At 38.1% G+C, this 20259-nt stretch overlaps 1 protein-coding gene across 1 annotated transcript in view; it reads right to left on the bottom strand.

The window, feature by feature from the left end:
• The window catches only part of myt1la (myelin transcription factor 1-like, a), a 77172-nt gene that overhangs the window by 5500 nt on the left and 51413 nt on the right, over window positions 1–20259 (bottom strand). The window contains exons 13-23 of the mRNA XM_067572337.1: window positions 17537–17820; window positions 16285–16509; window positions 8393–8517; window positions 8044–8112; window positions 6336–6398; window positions 6158–6241; window positions 4143–4364; window positions 3882–3973; window positions 3592–3695; window positions 2730–2873; window positions 798–860 (exon numbers count right to left, since the gene is read on the bottom strand). Coding sequence (XP_067428438.1) covers window positions 798–860; window positions 2730–2873; window positions 3592–3695; window positions 3882–3973; window positions 4143–4364; window positions 6158–6241; window positions 6336–6398; window positions 8044–8112; window positions 8393–8517; window positions 16285–16509; window positions 17537–17820 — 1475 coding nt within the window. The remainder of the gene's footprint in view (window positions 1–797; window positions 861–2729; window positions 2874–3591; window positions 3696–3881; window positions 3974–4142; window positions 4365–6157; window positions 6242–6335; window positions 6399–8043; window positions 8113–8392; window positions 8518–16284; window positions 16510–17536; window positions 17821–20259) is intronic.

Here is a 20259-nt window from a genome sequence, read left to right on the forward strand (position 1 = left end):
CTTATATTTGCATTATTTTTCTCTCTGCTGTCTTTCATTTCATGAAATAATACTTTGCTTGTATTTCTTTATTTTATCAGAATTCTAATTATTTTACTTTACTGTCCAGCATATTACACACACTTAATTGCACAAAAGATGCATATAATTTTGTCCTGAGTATTTAAATCTTTTTGCTTTGCAAACTTTGCTGCTTAAGTTTGCATGTTACCTCACTTGTACCCATTTGCACTGTGGTCAGCATCACCAACTACAGTTTAATTTAACAATTCAGATTATTTCTGATTCCAGAGCAGCTCCTCCTCCAGGTTTATTGATCTAAAATTACTATTAACATGACTGCAACTGTGACTTGAGTTATAACTTCATATTTCCTGTTGAATGCTTAACAAATTCCTCTTATTGTTCATCATGTGAATCTCATTTGTATCAAAGGTCCAAGTCTAATGTTAAATTATTTCAGTTAATGTATAATGCATGTGTGTTTCCGACTAATTATCATTTCAGCATTTCATTGCTGGTAAAAAGGTCAATTCCTGACACTCTGCAACAAGACATTTTAGCTTCTTAAACAGGATTTTTTTGTTTTTTGCCATTAATGGAGAAATGCGAAACCACATCAGATGGTTCTTTACTGTTAGTGTCATCAAAATGACTAAGTTACACTCTTGTTCACTGCCGTATAAATGGAGAGTTGTGATGTGCAGATGCTACAGTGGACTAAAGGAGTTAAAGGAGGGGAGGATGACAGTGCAGAAGAGAAGGATAATTGGATAAAGGATAAATGGATCTCTTACTCTGGGAGGCATCTGCAAACAGCAGTTATGCTTTACTGGGGCCTCTTTCTGTGGCAGCGGTCTCTACAGGAGAGGGTGTACAGAGAAGTCTATTAGCCCGCTAGACAAACGGCGGCGGTCACAAGGCTAAGCTCCACCGAGAAAAAAACACACAACGTCCGCCTTAGCAAGTCATTTCCCCCTTCTGGCTCAGTTCACACTGCAGGTGACAGTTTCTCATTTCTGATTGTTCTTTTTTTTTTTTAAATCTAATGAACAACAAAATCCAAACTGAAATTCCTCTGTGTTAATCACTGTCAACTTGAAATAAAGAGATGATGGAAAGAATAACAGATGATATGACATCTCAAATAGTGAATGTGACCTCTTTTGTCTTTTTATACTCTACTAAAGCTTAAATCCTGCAGTAAAATATGAACAGTTACACAAAAAGAAACACAGATATTATTTGGGTGTGAAAATAAAGTCCTGCAGTGTGAACAGAGCCTCTGATTCAGTTTTCTGGAAACAAAACAGGAAAATTCTACCAATCCTACAGTTTGGAGTTTGTCAAAAACTCATTTAGGGAAAATTGAGCGATTATCTGAAAACAAGCTGAAACTATATGTTTAAAAAAATCAAGATGAGTGAAAGTGAGCTGGATTTCAAGCTTGTTTCAGGAGAGAGATAAAGATCAAATCACATCAAATTTGTTGTTAGGACGGACATTTCTCTTGCAGTGTGATATGAAGTCCTGCAGGACAGGAAGCAGAGTCCAGTTATCAAACAACTCGGGTTCATACAGCTCAGAAAGAGATTATCCAATTAGCCCCAGTCTTCTTTCTACACCGAGACAACAATGACGTCAAAACGGCCACGAACACTTCACTCAAACTGAAACCAAAAAAAAAAACAAAAAAAAAACAACCGGGCCGTTTCTTTAAACGTGAAACTCTGTGAGGTGTTGTAAAAGCACAGAAGAAGCACAGCATGGACTGCTGGGAAATAAAAAGGTGGCGAACAAAAAGAAGCAGATGAGGAAAAATCTGAGTGTCGTTACAGAAAAGGCTGGAGACGACTTTAACACCTCCCTGGATTAAAATCGTGAGCAGATGTTAGCAGTTCAAAATCTTTACTGTTCCACAAAGACTTTTAAATAAAGCAGGAAACAAATTTAGCACATTAAATATAAAACAAACATCCAACAGAAGCTTCAAACTCCCTAAAATAAAGATAAGATTAAATGAAAATAAAGCAAAACAAATCATTTAGTTCATTATTTAGTCATTATAAAAATCATATTTTCTTTCATTTAAGTGCAAAAAAAAATCAGAAAATATTCTCGTGTTTCAAGATATGACAGTTATCGATAGAAATTTCTTATTTTGGATCAAACTTCACTGGCAGTTTTCACACTTCCATAAGACTAATAAAACATACAATGTCAAGATGAATTAAAATTAAAGATAAAGTTTTTGTCTCTTCAATTTTACCATCACAGAAATTAACTAACCAGTATTTCTACCAAAGTGGTCAAACTGGGAGAGTGCTAGCAAAACTTTGATTTCACTGCACTTGTTCTTATTAAATAATCTAATTCAAGACGCCTGTTTAACTCAGTTCAAACAAAATCAAATCTCTAAAAAACAAGCCAATTTCCTTTCAATAGTTTAAAGCCTGAAGGGACGGAAGTGACCAGTTATTACAGGAATGATCTCAATTTTTCTACCAATATAAAACCAAAGATTAATGATTGTCTGTTACTTTTAAGTTCTCATATTGACATAAAACATAACAGAATTCTTGGAAACAATACATTTATTTGCTGCCAATAAATGCAACGTACAAAGCTTGTCATATTTTTGCTGTATAAGTTCTATTAGAAGCAGAACACTTGACAAACCATTCGCGTCGGGTTAGTTTTAGTGAATCTGCAGCTGACTTCGTTCTTACCATGTGTGGAAGCTGGATGTTGGCTAAGCTGTTGATGAGCGACTGGCTGAGGTTCGCCAGCTCGTGCAGCAGCGAGTCGTTCTGCTGCTCGATCACCTTGTTCTCCTCCTCGATGGACTTCAGGTTGGTCTCCATGGTGGTTATCTACCAGGTAAGGAAATACATTGTTAGCTATGTTAGGTTTTAAGGAAACACCCCAAAGATTTTGTTGAAAAGTGAGGTGGAGAGCAAATGTATCTGTGTCTTCTTGAACCTGGTTTTCACACCCAACAGGAAAATATTTGATCTGACTTAACCCTAACCCTAACTCTAACCCTAACTCTAACCCCTAACCCTTAACCCTAACCCTCTAACCCTAACCCTAACCCCTAAACCTAATTCTAACCCTAATTCTAACCCTAACCCTAACTCTAACCCCTAACCCTAATTCTAACCCTAATCCTTAACCCTAACCCCTAAACCTAATCCTAACCCCTAACCCTAACCCTAACCCTTAACCCTAACCCTTAACCCTAACCCCTAACCCTTAACCCTAATCCTAACCCTAATCGTAACCCTAACCCCTAACCCGAACCCTAACCCTTAACCCTAACCTTTAACCCTAACCCCTAACCCTTAACCCTAACCCCTAACCCTAACCCTAATCGTAACCCTAACCCCTAACCCGAACCCTAACCCTTAACCCTAACCCTTAACCCCTAACGTTAACCCCTAACGTTAACCCCTTACGTTAACCCCTTACCCTAGGAGGATGATAGGTTCACAATTTTGTGAGGAGGAGGCCATTAATTCCTGATAACGGACACCTCGTCAGGCATTATACCTTACCTACACTACAGTAAACACACAGAAGCCATCTTACTTGTGTCCTCAGTTTTATCATGTCTGACTCCACTTGGTTGTTGGACTCGTTCAGATCTTTGATTTCTTCATCCAGCTGTTTTATTTCTTCATCATTTTCGATGCCTGAAACCAAATAACATGTTTCACAAAACGTTTCTTTTCTTGAACAAATACAAGCGTCAAAGCAACAGTGAGTTCAGTTCAACGTTTCATCTCATCATTACTTAAAATATGTGAATCAGTGATTATTTTGGGAAAGTCATGGAAATGACATTTCAGGTCCAATAACAAAGTTTCTTTTTCTCTGACCTTTGCTCGCCCTTTGCTTGATTGTCAGCATCTCCACGCCGCTCATCCTGGCCTTCTTCATGGCCGAGGTGGCACGGGGACAACCGGAGAGACTGGAATAAAACACACACGTTGAAAAAGGCTGACTGATGGATTATCCCAAATGGTCCTTTCATAAGTACTTTTTTCTGTAATTAATTCCTTAAATTTTTTTTAAATTGTGTGGAGCTGAAAAAAGAAGCTCAGGAAACTTTTATGTGATAAAAGAAACAGAGAACTCACCTCCGATGGGTCAGGAAGCTCCCACTGACATGTCCTGAGCCGTCGCAGCCCGGGGTCGGGCAGGTCATGCCGTCTGTCTTGCCAGATTTCCAGACAAACTGCGAGCCGTTGACGTAGCTGTCCTTCTGCCTCTTGGCCGCCAGGGGGCAGCCTGATGCGCTGCGATGAGAGGCGTACTTCCCCGTCACATGACCCTGTCCGTCACAGCCCGGGACCGGACACCTGAGAGGACGAACAAACACAAAGATTTCACTTAGTCTGTTTTTACAGGTAGCCAAAAACATGATGTAATCATTCTTCCTGTTTATACTGGATATTAAAAGATCCCCTTCAAATGTGCTTTCAACATAAGTGATTCAGTTTCACAACTCAGTTTGAGTTATAGCTAGAGTATATCTGCCACATTTACAGTCTTCTAGCATCAAATGTATGCTATGTGGTTTCAGCGATAGCGGCATCCATAGCAACCACCATAGCAACGATAGAAAGACCTGAAAAAATCTTTGTTATACCTGACAAACTAAACATCATCACTGAACAAACATTATGAAAAGAAAATGCACATTTCTCACCAAAACTGTCTTGAAATATTGCATTTTTCACTCAGAATAAAAAGAATGTCGGCCTTTTTTTTGTTTTTTTGTTTTTGCAGTAAGAAATTTGACAGTCACTTGACACTACACGCCTGATAACAGGCCCTCTGCGCCTACTTGGCTTCACCAACACTGGTTCACTGAAATAAATGGGTGATAACAGCCTCCTGAACCTACTAGTAGGTTTAGTAGGCCATTACTAGCCCATATATTTGGGACAGATGAGTGATGATAGCACCTATTCAATAGGCTGATAACAGTCAAATCAGGTACATCTGGGCTGATCAGAATGAGCCGAGCGTCGGCGTGGCGCTCCCCAGCCGAGCTCAGGTTAAGTTTAATTATGATTCCACTGTTAATGATGATGGTGGACGGAACAGAGGTGGCAGCAACAGCTGGCTGCAGACTGACACCGGATGAACTTTAGATTATTCACAAGGTCGTATTGGCTCAACATTACGGCTCTGCTTTAAGGAAAATGTCAAACACTCACTAGTGCTAACCTTTACTGGTCTGGGCCTGCTGGGAGCGGGACGTGAAGTGGAGAACGGACCACACACTAAAATATTCTTTCCTAAAGTTTGAAAGGTCAGCGTACACAGGCAGCATTTTAAGAGAGAGTAGATGGATGAATCTGTCGAGAACGCCACAGAGTGTCTTCACTGTAATGTGGCAGATATGAGTTCAACATACACACTGAAAAGAAAATACCCTGCTTCGAATAATAATTTGTGTTTGATGCGGCTGTTCATCAAAAAAAAAGTTCAATAGACTACTTTTTATGTCTTAAAAACACATCTACTCCATCCTGAGTGTATGTGCACTTTTCCACAGGTTTAATATTGATTTTGATCTTGACTGGATTGACAGATAACAGACTTCATGTTTAGGCTGTGAAACACACTGAGACTAGATGTAATAGAGGTAAAAGCTGTCTAGAGCTGCAACGATGGGGCAGTTATTCAATTAATCGATTAGTAGATCGACAGAAAATTAATCAGCGACTGTTTTGATAATCAAATAATCATTTTAGTAATTTTTTAAGCAAAAATGCCAAACATTTCCTGGTTTCAGCTTCTCAAATGTGAGGATTTGGTGCTTTTTTTTGTTGTACATGATAATAAACTGAACATCATCGGGTTTTGGTCTGTTGGTTGGACAAAAAAAGGTCATATTTCACTAATTTCTGACATTTTTTAGACAAAATGATTAACTGAGAAAACAATCAACAGATTAACTGATAATGAAAATAATTGTTAGTTGCAGCCCTAAAGCTGTCTCATGCAAATTATGTCAGATTAGTAATTTGAGGGAACGAAATACACATATTTTATGCACAATTTACTCATTTGAGGTACATATTTATGACATTTCACATCCCAGGCTCCGTATCAAAGCTGTAAATTATCGCAAAAACATTACTTGATTGGCTCCTGGTCGTCTTTGTCCTCTTTGCTGTGGAGGATTTTGATGCCGCTCTTCTTGGCTCGTGGACAACCGGACAGACTGCAGGACAGAAAATACATCATATGAAGCATAAGTACAGTTGAGTACTGTGAGTGTTTGTTGGCGGTTGCAGTCTGAGGTGCGGCTACCGTACCTCCTGTGGGAGGCGTAGTTTCCGGTGATGTGTCCTGAGCCGTCACAGCCGGGGGTCGGACACCTGAACGACAAACACACGGATTAAACACTGGAGTTCAAAACTTCATAACTGTGTCACCAAATAATGATACTGAGACTCTTGACGGATTATCTCTCTGCAGCACGTTTCAAGTCTCTGAACCTCCAAACGTCAAACATAAATGTCAGATGATTCAGCTTTGAATATCACCAGATATTTCTCACTTCAAAGATCTTAAATTGAGACATTTTGTATGGAGGTCCCTGCATTAGTGAGCTGACATCTTTATTTTGTACGATTATTTTATTCTTCATCGTCCAAAACAGGTTACAGTGTCATACTCTTGATGCCTGTTCGTCAAGCTTGGGACAGAAGACACGTTTTTTTTTGGCAATGTAATATTGTATTGAAGAAGTTAACTTATGTTAATGTCTTGCAAACGTTTCACCACTGCAGCTGTAGTTTTGTTGCCTTATACTGGGCTGGACACAATAAATAAATAAATAACATACAGAATGAGCTGAAATCAATGGCTGCTTTTTAGGAAATGTGAAAAAAACTGATTTGGAAATGTGTTTTTGTATTATTTCCCCAAATACAGCCTGATATATTTGGCATCTTTGGAAACTTTAGGATCTTAAGTATAATTTAAAAGTAATGTCATGTGGGTTTGAACAAAGTTTGGACTTTTGAGGACTTGTTGAATAAGTTTGTAATGTTTAAATCTCCTGTTTAATAATGTTTTGGTAGCTAGTTTGGTAGTTTTGGAAGATTGGTTGAGTTATAAATACTGGTATGAATTTCACTTTAGTGCTCTGACTGAGCTGTAATACCTGAGTCTGGTTTTGCATTTTGTTCTGAACCGACACTCACAAGTATACCTGATGCTAATTCTCCATTATGTCTTGTGTACTTTTATGCACAAAAGTGTAGAGAGATATCCAACTTTGATAGTTAGTTTGTGATACTGTGCAAGAATATTTGATTTTTCCCAGATGGAATTACAATTTTAGTAAATAATGCGATATTTAGTCAACTTTTTTAAATTGAAAATGAGTGATTAAAGTTGTATCACATATAATTCTCACTATAAACAACAGTAAGACAACAGTATAAAGAATATTACATGTTTTTGTCTCAGTCTTGACTCTGGTTTTTCTTTATTTTTACTGTTTTCTACATTGTAGAACAATACTGACGACATCATAACTATGAAGTAACATTTAGGGAATTATGTAGTTAACAAAGAAAGTGTTTAACAAACCAAAATATGTTTCATATTTAACATTCCTCAAAGTAGCCACTGTTTGCCTTGATGAGTTCATCACCTGGATGGTTTTTAATGAACAGGTGTGTCAAATGTTAATTGGTTGGATTTCTTGCCTTCTTAATGTGTTTGAGACCATCAGTTGTGGCTACTTTGAGGAATCTAAAATTTAAAACATATTTTGCTTTGTTTATACTTTTTTTTGTTTACCACATAACTCTATTTGTGTTATTTCATAGTTTTGACGTCTTCAGTATTAATCGACAATGTAGAGAAACAACAGAAATAAAGAAAAAACATTTGACGAAGACTTAATGAAGAGTGTCCAAACTGACGGGTGCTGTAAGTCCAATTTGTACTGATTTCAAAACTGCTCGGACTCAGACTGTAACTCAAAGTAATTTGAGTTTGTAGACTCACTTGAGTTCTTGTGAGTTGGCCGTCATCATCCCACGCATGTTCTTGTCAGCCAGCTGGCAGCTCGACAACCTGCAGCAGGTAAAGAGACACAAACTGAACATCGCAAACAACTCAAATCTAAGTCTCATATTCACAATTTACAAAAAAAACCCAACATTTGCCTGAAGAAAACACTGAGTACATTATGTAAAAATGTGTATGCATGTACTTTATGCATTTATGTATAGCATGTCTTCTGTCTTATTGACCGCTACAAGGCCAGTTTCCCTTGAAGGGAAGTTAAATACTTATATTAAGTACTTTAGACGTTCTGTGACAGCGTTGTGTTAATCAGGGTAGAGCTTCTTACGTGATGAGCTCCTTCTTGCTCTCCTTGCAGGGCGGGTATTTGTGGTGTTTGGGGCTGGGCATGGTCACCTCGGCCGGGTAGCGCTGCTCGTCCAGCAGCTCCTGGAAGGGATCCAACTCGTCGCTCTGGTGTAGGGACGAGAAATAAGCAGACTACAACATGTCACTACAAGTACAAATCTACAACGCTACATTTGTATTTGACACACAGCTGTACAAAGAATATACATCGAAGTTATTAACACCTTTTTGTTGAGAGCAGTAAAACTCACCGGTAGATGTTTCAAGACTGAATGTGAGGCTAAATGACTAAATGTCTAAATTTTACATAGTTAAATATAAAACTTAAAGTAAGTCTGTAATTTTATCCTCACTGGGTCAACTAATGAAAACATTTCCCTTATCCCAGAGGGACATATGAGTAATCATATCTGCTCTGTCCCACAGCTGAACATGCTGTACTGTAATAATTTAAGCCATGAGACATGTCAAAAAAAATGTGAACTCCTGGAGAGACATTAGAATATATTGATAAAGCAGAAAACTTCTAAAAGTCAAACACAGGAAGCTTCTCTCTCTCTTTACTATTAGACTTCAGATAAAACTGCTTTAGTGTTTATTCACTGCAACAAAGTGTATTCTGATGATCAGCATGATTAAAATATACCTGGAGAGTCCACAGCTCCAACAAATCAAATATAATAATAATAATAATAAGAAGAAGAAATTAAAAAATAAAAAACAATAAACTCATTGTCAGACCCATGTTAATAGACTTGAATATGCAGTATATATATTTCATTTCAAATATACATCCAGTTTGTGTTCTTGTTTATATGTTTGATTGTAGTAAATATATTATCACAGAGGTCAATCTTTCTCTATAAGGATCCACTTTGAGTTGTAAGCTAGCTGTAATATTCTTCATATCATTTACCTCTTTCAACCTTCTGTTGCTCCGGAGTTGGAGGGTTTAAGCCAGTTAATGATCATTTTATGGGCTGTTAGTACCAGAAGTCTCAGCATTTACTGTACATTTTATTTTTATCCAACCTGTCTGTATGAAAATGGTAGGAAAGGGTGAGTCCTTATACAAGATTGTTTTTGTTTTTATTTCCACCTTCACTTTCTCCCAAAAACTGCAAAATCATCAGATCTTATCAGTATATTTTGTGGATTCTGTTTTTTTTACTGTCACAATGCATGTTTGGTGGCAGGGCTTGTTTATTCTCATCTCATTAAAGACAAGAAGTAAACAACAGTAAAACATGAGTTTTATACAAACAAACATCAGTTTTATACAGATGAAGGTCTGAATGCCAAAACGTCATGTTAATAAAGTCAGACCAAGTGATGGACAATGTGCACCGAGATTCTTTGATCCTACGTACGATTAAAATTCAGATGAAGATTTGACACAATGGATAATATAACAAGCTTTTAAAATACAACACATTGTTAAAGATGAAACCAGTGGTTTCCAACCTTTTTGTCCTTTGATGTCTTACAAAAAGCAGTGTGTAGTCGGGGTCACATTTCACATGTCTATGAGTTGTTAACAGCTCCACCAAATAGTGATTTTTCCCTCTAAACTTCTCACATGCTTTCATTTCAATAAATGTTCAAATGATCCAATATTTCAGCAAAAATCAAAGATTAGAGAAAAAGTCCAAAAACTGAAAACAGATTTGTGTATCAGAACTTTGTTTTTTCTTCTTTCCTCTCCCATTAATCATCTCACGACCCCTCAGATTTATCTGCTGACCCTTTGGAGGGGCCCCGACCCCTAGGTTGGGAACCACTGGACTAAACTAGCTAACTGTATATAAAGTAGTGTAAACTAGCTCCACCTCCAGCAGCTACAACAGTAACATGCTGCTCTAACACTGATGCTTCACTATTAATAATCTAATGATGTCATATATAATAATATATCAGTCAGAGGGACCAAACCAGTACTTTTACTGCAATACTTTAACTACATCAATCTCATAATACTTATGTACTTTTACTGCAATACTTTAACTACATCAATCTCATAATACTTATGTACTTTTACTGCAATACTTTAACTACATCAAGCTCATAATACTTATGTACTTTTACTGTATTAGGATTTTTCATGCAGGACTTTTACTTGTATTTTTACTTTGTTGTATTGGTACTTTTACTGAGGTAAAGGATCTGAACACTTCTTCTGTGTACAAGAACTTTTTTCTGTCTCCGCCCCGGTGACAGCTGTGTCTGAAGGCATTATGTTTTCAGGTTGTCCGTCTGTCTCATTCTCTCGTGAACGCAATATCTCAGGAACACCTTGAGAGAATTTCTTCAAATTTGGCACAAACGTTCACTTGGACTTAAGGATGACTTGATTAGATTTCAGTGGTCAAAGTTCAGAGTTCACTGTGACCTCACGTCCGTCCTAATCTCATGAACGTGATATCTCAGGAAAGCTCGGAGGGAATTTCATTACATCTGGCACAAACATCCACTTGGACTCAAGGACGAACTGATTAGAATTTGGTGGTCGAAGGTCAAGGTCACTGTGACCTCACAACACACGTTTCTGGCTGTTTTTGGAGGTTTTGAAGGTTTCTCTGCTTTATCGAAGGTCATATATGATCTAACTCAAGATAAATGTTCTGTTCTGTGTCTGTGTTAGTCTTAATGTTGCGAGTTTCACAGGATTTCCAGATCAATATTTTTCCAACCTTAAGTTTTCTAATCTGTAGCTAAATTTATTATTTCCAATATTTATGTAGCATCTGTAAAATCAACTGAAGGTGAGATTACACTCTGTGGGTCTGTGCTATATTTTTGGATTATCTTCACACAGAACAATGCTTCAGAGTTCCTGTTCAAACTCCTTCCTGCACCAGTTGGACTCTGTGAACAAAAGCTTTTGTGACTGTGAGCTCTGCAGTCTGCTCTGCAGTCCACACATCACACCTCCTCAGACGGGAGCAGAAATCGTTCAGGACTGTCTGGAGAAAATCCCATCAGCCGCCGAGCTCCAGGCTCCGGCCTCCTCTGCAATGTCGTGCTTCATTAACAAACGCAATTCCTCTCCTGATTAAAACCTTTCACTCCAGCGCTCTAAATCCAACGCAGCAAATGTAGCAATTTGCTGCATGGATTGCTCTGTGTGATATCAGATCTGCGAGGATTTAAAGCGTGCAGATGATCTATCATGTTTTACTTATGTATTAGGGATGTAATTCAGCATTTTAATGCATCGTACTTGAGCTCCTGAAGCGTTCATTCAGAGAGCTGCTGAGTCTGAGTGGATGCAATGCCGCTTATGTCCACATGGGAGCGCAATCAGCCTGCTGGAGAAACGGTAGCAGCTGGTCTGAATCCATCCTATCAGCCAAACAGGGTTATTTCTCACTTGGAAATTTGGGATTTTAGTAAAAGATACAGCCAAAAATCCTTCATCAACATCTGAATAAAAGCTTTTCATTGGATTTCTTTTACTTAAAAATGCTCTTAAATTCATTAAGAGGGTTCTGGTGGTCTCTTAAAGCCCCTGAAAACCGGCTCTCAACTCTTCTTCTCTATAAAATTAAACATTCATGACTAAATAAGCAATAATGAAAATTAAACTTCGGAAAACAACATCCTTAGGGACTAATTATTATGAGTTTCATTCAAAACTGAGCTAATCTGCATCATCAGGGCTGCATGGGAGTCGTTTCAGATCAGATATGACTGACAATGCTGTTAAAATAAGCAAATAACCTCACAATCATGTTTTGATTCAAATGTTTCTTAACTCTAAGGTACGTAACATCACCCTTTTTCTTTTTCTATCTGAGCCCCGCCCGCCTCAACAGACACAAATATATAAATGTCTCATGTGAAATGACTGAAATAGGTTGAGAAAATACATTTTCAGGCCTTTAAGTTGGTTAAGAGCAGACTGTAGATGGTTGAAACAGAGGTGAACACAAACCTTTTGGGACAAAGTCATGATGAATAGCTGAAACAATGTGTATAATTCAGAATATGTGATAGGATGTTACATCAGTTTTCTTATTTTCTGCATTATAGAATAAAGCTGATTTTATTTCTATTACATTTTCATTGTCTGAACTTACAATAAATTCACCTTATTATATGATTTGTCTGATGCAGCTCAACTACCAGCAGCAGTATTTCTCTCCAGCTCTCATTTGGTTTTCTTTTTGTTTCCATTTCAGCTAGTTTATTTTTATTCCATTGGGTAACTATTTAATTTAAGCATTAGCACGTGTAATTAGTATATAAACAGTTAATAAATGGTCTATAATAAACTATAATGTAGTTGTTAACAGATATAAGTGTTAATTCAACTATAACTCCTCCTGTGGGCATCTATAAGTGGAGGCTGGTGTATAAACAGCTAATTAATGTTTTTAACTATGATGAATATATTAAATCACAATTATAATATAAGAATGTCTTCATAGCAGTTATAATTGCTGACAAATACAGTACATTAATAAACACTTAAAAATGTCCTTAACTAATATACTGATTATAAATGATTTACTTAAAGTAAAGTATTACATAAATGTGAACATCATTAATATATTATATCATTGTTAATTTCACATGTTAATCACTACTGGAGTTATTACAGATTTCACTCAAACAAAATGAACTTTTTTAAGGATTAAAATCACATTTGTTTTTGTGGAAAAACACATCAGAATAATGGGTAAATCCTTGCATCTGATTAGCTATTCCTGCTCCTCTGACAGTTGGCTGTAAGGCAGAGTGAGTCGTTTGATAAATGTGTTATTGCTCACACTCTGCAACAAACTTCTTTACTCCTAAATTTGCTCTTCTTAAATGTAATTTTTTAAAAATTCTTTCTTTTTCTCTTCTTCAAATTCTTAAAAGTTTGATAAAGAGACCCTGATCTGATAAGGATTAGCTTCATAATGCCTGATTATATCAAAGATTTAAAAAAATAAAATTAATCATTGCCTTGAAAACAAACTTACCTCTTCTCTTCAGCACCTATTCTAGCATTTTTATTATTATTTGGCCGTTTGCAGTGTTCAACTTTCTCTATTTAGTCACTTTAGGGTGAAGAATCACATTAGAGAAGTAGTAACAACAAAATCTGTGTGGTGATGTACAACTTTGGCAAACACCATCATTCTGCAGTTTTCATGCCTTTGGTTAGCGAAGGTGTACAAACACACATTCGAGACCTATCCAAACTCACAAAAATTCCCTTTCATGTATGTTAAGTGATGCAAAAATTATGCATACCAGCAAGCAACAGTACGCCCTCGCAATAGAAGTCCACAACTTCTCTCTGGTGCTTTTCTGCTATGCACCAGGGGACCAGCATCCCTTTAAACTGCTTAAAAATCATAATCATCTGTGCACACGCCTGTAATATAAACTCTGGGTTCCTTAAATCACTCAATTTCATGCTTCAAATTATCCTTACTTTGCATGATTAGGGGACAGGCTACCTAAATGTACCTTAAATTAAATGGTTAAAGCCCTTAATCATAACTGTAAGGGCAGAGTGTGGAGCATGAGAAACATTTAGAGCTTCAATTTGATCTAAAATGATTCAATTTTTACCCCTTAATGTTACACTTTCATGCACATGTTAAATTAATCCTCAGATGAGAAGTTTAAGATGGCTTTTTATTGTTAGGGATTCTAGTCTCTCTGCCTCTTATCTCCTTCTCGCGCCGCTCCACATCGCTGAGCTGAACCTGTGGTCAAGTTATTACCAAAGAAACTCAAAACCGAAGCCATGTATTTTCACCAATGTACATAAAATTGAACCATTAATTGAAGTTTGAGTATAAACTCACTGATGCGGACTGATTGGCAAAACCTGTTTTAATTATAAACCTTGGAAACTCTGAACTGAAATGAAATACAACTGTAAATGTATAACTATAATCTCTGTAAATGATAACATGTAAATTGTAAATTGTAAAAATCCCAATTTTTCACTGTAGATGCTGGTAAACTTTTACGCTGCCTAGTGTGAGTTAAGTGTAAATTCGTAACAGTAGCTGTGACAGAATGATGCTTCTGCAACATGTAAGCTATAAATGTAGTAAAATATACTGTATTTTATAGTTTAAATTTTATAGACTTTTGCAGCGTCACTATTGAATCTAAACTACAAAACTATAAACTTTACAAAGTCTGAAGCTCAAATCTGTAAACTTTAACTTAAGATGTAACTTAAATGCAACAGTGTAAAAAATTTAAACATATATAATCTGCTTCTTTGTAAACTGTGTAAAAAGTAAATTGTAACTTTATATTTCTGCAATTCACTGTAACATCCAAACCATTTCTAGCAACTGTAAAATTACTGTATGTATGACTCTTGTTGAATATTAACTGTAAAACTGTAACATTTTTATACTGTAAATTCTCATAATTGTAAAGTATTACTGTAAACAGCTGTGTTTTTTTCACTACATGTAATGTAAATGTAAATAATGTAAATTATGTAACATACAGTGTCTGAACCATAAAGCGGGAGTCAGCATATTAAGAGGGCAACCATGGGACATTTTTTTAAGGATTTTTCATTGGAGGAACACAAAGTGCTGCAGTGGAAACACAAGCCTATATGTCTTGTTTATTTATGACTTTGTTTAGGGTTGTTTCTGCGGGCAAATATTATTTTCCCATTAATAAGTCATGGCTAACAGTTTCCGCTTATTTTAATACTTATTTGGCTAAAAATGATTCATACACAAATATATGCTCTGTGATGTACTTTCAGCCTTGAGACGTGCTTTGTTGTCTACACACAGCGGCTGCTGCATTCAAGGGTGACTGAGAGTACTGTTGTTGTTGTTGTTGTTGTTGTTGTTGTTGTTGTTGTTGTTGCCTTGGAAAGAAAATGGCATCGACACACCATTTCTGTTCAACTGCCAACTATTCTTGTGCGTGAAAAATAAATCAGTTATGGTCGAAAAGGTTAAAGTTGTGGAATTAAAACAGTACTGGAATCCACATATTAAACCTGCAATGCAGAACTTTTACATATAAATGAACGTCAGTTACATTCAAGCCAAACAAGTTCATACAATGCTGATTGGTGAAGCCTTTCACCGCCAGATAAATATCTCTATATTTCACAGATTTTATATCTCATGTCAGGCAGGACATTCCCACACTGGCTATTTGAATACACACCCAGAGACTTCTGCTGGCCGAGCTGGCTAACTTCCTGTTAGCTCTCTGCTAACTTGAATGTGGATAAAATAATTTTATTGTGCAGCTGTTATCGGACTGAATTCATCAAATTCTGATAGTGAAACCAGGTCATTTAGCGTCATTTTACAGCTGCAACAGTAGAGACGGAGTAGGCTATAGCAAAGCCTATGACATAAGCACATGTTGAGAGTGTTTTTGTGATTACTCTCACTGCCAGAAGGGGGAGATAAAAGTCCCCCACTCCACCTTTAAAATTCAATTTCCGGTATTATTATAGGTAATTTCATCACCATGCAATGTTCAAACAGCATGGTGCAACCACTGTTTTAATGTCTCTCCTCCTGTGGTGACAGTATAGAAGTAACATATTCATTGGGATTTACGCAAGTCTTGTGTTTATTTGGTTACCTACAGTAGATTTGTGTTAAACTATATAAAAGTTTCGACTGTCAGGGGGCCAAATATATCTTCCAAAGGGCCGGATTTGGCCCACGGGTCGCCATTTTCCTACCACTGCCATAAAGTGTCTTAACTGTAAACTAACTGTAGACCTCTATTGTGGTTTTAATATAACTGAACTAAACTAACTTTTTTAGAACATAAACCTCGGAGGTGTGTGTGTTCATTCTAAACTCTATACACTGTTAAATATATTGTTTTTGTTGAATGTAGTGACGTAGACCTTCCCGTTACCTCTTTGTGGTCCTGCTCGTCTCCCAGCCGTTTGATCTTGGTGTAGTCGACGGGCAGATCCCAGCAGTCGGCTTCGCTCAGCTGGTAGCAGCGGCTGCTGAGCAGAGCCTGCCGCTGGGGCGACATCGGCTGCAGGGGGGTCAACACCGTTCCGCTGCCTTCTGGACCGCCGGGCTGACCGGCCACCTCCACCGCACCGCTGTCGTCCATGTCGCCAACCGGACTCTGATGCATAAAGGCAAGGAAACATCTGATGATCACTGGTGTAGCAGTAAACCATCAAAAATAGTAGAAAAGCAACATTTTTAAGTACATTAATTTGTCACCATCTATTCATAACCAAAATTAAAGAGATTCAGTGATTTAGCATTGAACGTTCATAAAGTTGGGGGACTCACAATATCCTGACTTTTCATTCATGGTGTGAGTTAAGCTCCAAGACCACTGGCTCCTACAATTCCCATAATGCAACTCTTTAGCATTCTTCATCAGACCCTCCGTGCCTTTTAAATTGGTTTAGTCTCAACCAATCCAAGATAACCCTCATTAGGATCATTAGGATCATTTTCTTAGACTTCAACAATCATTATTGTCAATCTTATTTATTAATGTTATTCTTAATATAAAACAAATATCTGCTGATATATCAGCACCAGATTTTCCTAAAACACTCAACTTTTGAAATAAGCATCTGCCTCAAAACTTCTGTCAGTCAGGCTCTAATGTGAATGTTTGATTTGAACCAACGTCAGACTACTTGGTCCATAGAAAGTGTTTTTAGTTTTAATTAAACTGCTCCCAGATTCAGATTAACTGTCAGTATGAAAGCAACCTTTAAGGTCAATATTCATTTTATTACATATTGGGTATTATTGGCTTATTTTTGACGGTTACAGTTTGTCCAGATTATCTAAACTACTTTATTTGAGGGGTAAAACTGAAAGTGATTGCACCTGAGATGTCAGTAATAATCCCACATTGTGTTAAAAACCAGTGAGCCTGTACAAATATGGTAAATTAAAGTTAAAGCAGGACAGTCTGTAAACTGTGACAGATGTTTACAAAGGACAGTTTGGGAATCTCTATATCTCTAAACTCACTGAGATGACCATGAGTTTAACTTTTTACCATGTCATCTTTAATACTTTATCTTACATACAGTATATCCATTTAAATATATCAAGATAACCTGATAATTATTGTTTACGTCATCCCCTCCTGTCATTATGTGTGAATGTGATGTACATGCTACCTGTGTCAGCAGGTCCTGGGGTTTCCCTCCCAGAGCGTGCGGGAGCTCCCGGCACCTCGTCGACAGGTTGAGGATGGCGGTGGCCGCCATGTGAGCCGCCTCCATGTCGTGGGTGTAGTCGAAGCTGCTCTTACTGCAGGTGCTGCTGGCACTGCTTCCTCCTCCACCCCCTCCACCTTCCCCTCCTCCTCCACCTCCTCCCCCTCCACAGCTCAGGCTGCTGCTGCTGCTGGGAGCGTAGCTGCTGGTCGTGCTGCTGGCCGGGCTCTTACAGTAGCGCTTAGCTGCACACAAGTACGGTTGATTTGTTAAGATTGATGCTGGCACACAGCCACACTGTGCAGCAGATGGATCGTTACAGAGGATCTAAAATTTCAAAGAGAAGTTCTGCTGCATTTTTTAAAAAATATGCAAAAAAATTGACAATGATGTAGAGAAAGAGAGAGGTGGTGGAGGGAAACAAAAAAAAAGACTGTTGAAACGACCGAAACCAACAATAAGCTGATCTTACTAAAAATATTATCTGCATATTCAACACTGTTTTCCAAAATCTATTAAAAATACATCAATGCAACCCTTTGCACTGGGTTCATTCATTACAATGAAAACACACACTGTAGCTTATTTTGACTCAATCCTGCATACACCGTGCTGCTGACGTTGATACTTAATCTGGTTCAGGACATCTGAATTGCTACCAACATCTCAGCTCTTCAAATATGTCTGGTGCTGTGCCCGTTGACACCTGTTTTCCCAATTAATAAAACAACCAAAGTCGACAGAGCAGCACGCACTGTTTTTTTTTTTTAACTTAGACATAATAACAAGAACACATATTTCATATGAGCTGTGTTGTCCTAAATAATCATTTTGGATAATTTACACGACAGAATTCTGTATTTGTGTTTTTTTGTCCCTGCTTTTCTCAAAAAAGGTGATGCCACATATTCTGTGCACCAATCAGGATTTAGCAGAATTTAAAGCAAAGTGTGATGACAGTTGGTGAGTTGTTTGCTTACAGTATGTTGCCAGCACTGTCAGTCAAATCTGACCTTCACAGTCCTGATGAAGCAGATTAGTTCAGTCTGTGAGTGTTAAACTCTTAATAAATAATAACTTTAACTTGCTTAGTTAGTGTAGACTATTTAATGTTAAACAGAAATACATAATATTTAGTTTCCTATAAACGTAAGTTAACTTCTTCTAACAACCTCTGCTGCAGACTGGATAGATATAGTCTCGTGATACCAGACAATCAGAGATCTCCGCCTACTGAAGTCTGGGGATTTCTAAATGCACTATGGATGCTTGAACGGCGGCGAGAACAAACCTACGCCCCTTACATTTTGTCAAGGACACGCCTTCACACTCCCCCCATTCCCCTCCATATTGAACCGCATGTCACCGCCCCATTATGAAGGGCCGCCCTAAAGGACTGGTTCCACAATACAGGGCTTTTCAAATTGTTTCCACCCAGTTTTAACAACGAAACCTGGGTCCTCAGTCTCTATTAGCGAAGCATTTATAGAGACTGACCTGTGAGCCTAGGATAGATACATCAGAAATAACATGAACATGAAGTCACACTGAATAATAAAATGAAAACAAATCAGATTACCAGGCTAGTAACGCTAGTATTCAGAAACGCTGGTATTCACTGGTGCACCAACATGTGTATTGATCCGCAGCTGAAAATAGTCTCCAGCAAATGCACAATTTACTTCAGTGTGAGTAACTAAAAACTACAGTGCCCTGCTGCTTTAGGAAATGCCAGACCCTTTTAAAAAAAATTACCTATACCGTATATTGAAACTACATATATAAATATTAATGAACAAACAGGCTTGAGGCTGAGTGCCACAGACGAGGTAGGGAAGTCAGAAAGTGTTGAGAGACGGACTAACACCTGACGATAAGAAAAATAGAGCATTACACCAGACTTATTCTTTAAAACAGACAGAGGTGAGAAGAGAGGCAGCTGTAGGGACAAAGAAAAAGAGAGAAAGGCATGGAGATTGTATGGCGGTGTGATGGTGAATCGGAGCGCGGGAGGTCTGCAGGCAGGAGTGATGCAGATGGAGGGAAGAATGGTAGAGAGAGAGAGAGAGGGAGAGAGAGAGGGAGGGAGAGAGAGGGAGGGAGTCGTGACGGAGGGGAGCGCAGACACCTCGTCTAAAAACCTCTCTCCTGCCTGCGTCTCACTAATGGCTCCCAGCCAAAGAAACAGGGCTCGCCTCCATTATCTCTCTCCTGTTTCACCATTCCTCCATCTGCACCTCCTCCCTCTCTCCCTCCCTCCCTCCCTCCCTCCATCCTCTGCTCAGAGCAGGCAGCCAGGCTCTTAGCTTGGCATTTCCATAACTCTGCTCTGCTTTCACTCCAGCCATGTGGAGAGGCAGAAAACACCGGCGTTTTCGGCGCAATGACAAAGAGAATACACTGAGTACTGAACATGTGTAAGTGTGTTAGTGTGTGTGTGTGTGTGTGTGTGTTATCACTGCTTTTATCCCTGCAAGTACAAAATGTTCTCCACAGAATGGGAAAAAAAAACCCCAAACTGGGATCATTTAGCAGGTGTTATTCCCTTCACCAAGACAAAGGACTGGCAGTACGTTAGCTTCCGTGAATTCACGTACAAGAAAAATCTGAATGGAAACATCATATATTCAATTTAAATGTTCGCCACGAGTGGAGATTTTGGCATATTAGTAAAAAGGAAATGG

Source organism: Thunnus thynnus, chromosome 18 (genome assembly GCF_963924715.1).
Source record: "Thunnus thynnus chromosome 18, fThuThy2.1, whole genome shotgun sequence".
Taxonomy (NCBI): Eukaryota; Metazoa; Chordata; class Actinopteri; order Scombriformes; family Scombridae; genus Thunnus; species Thunnus thynnus.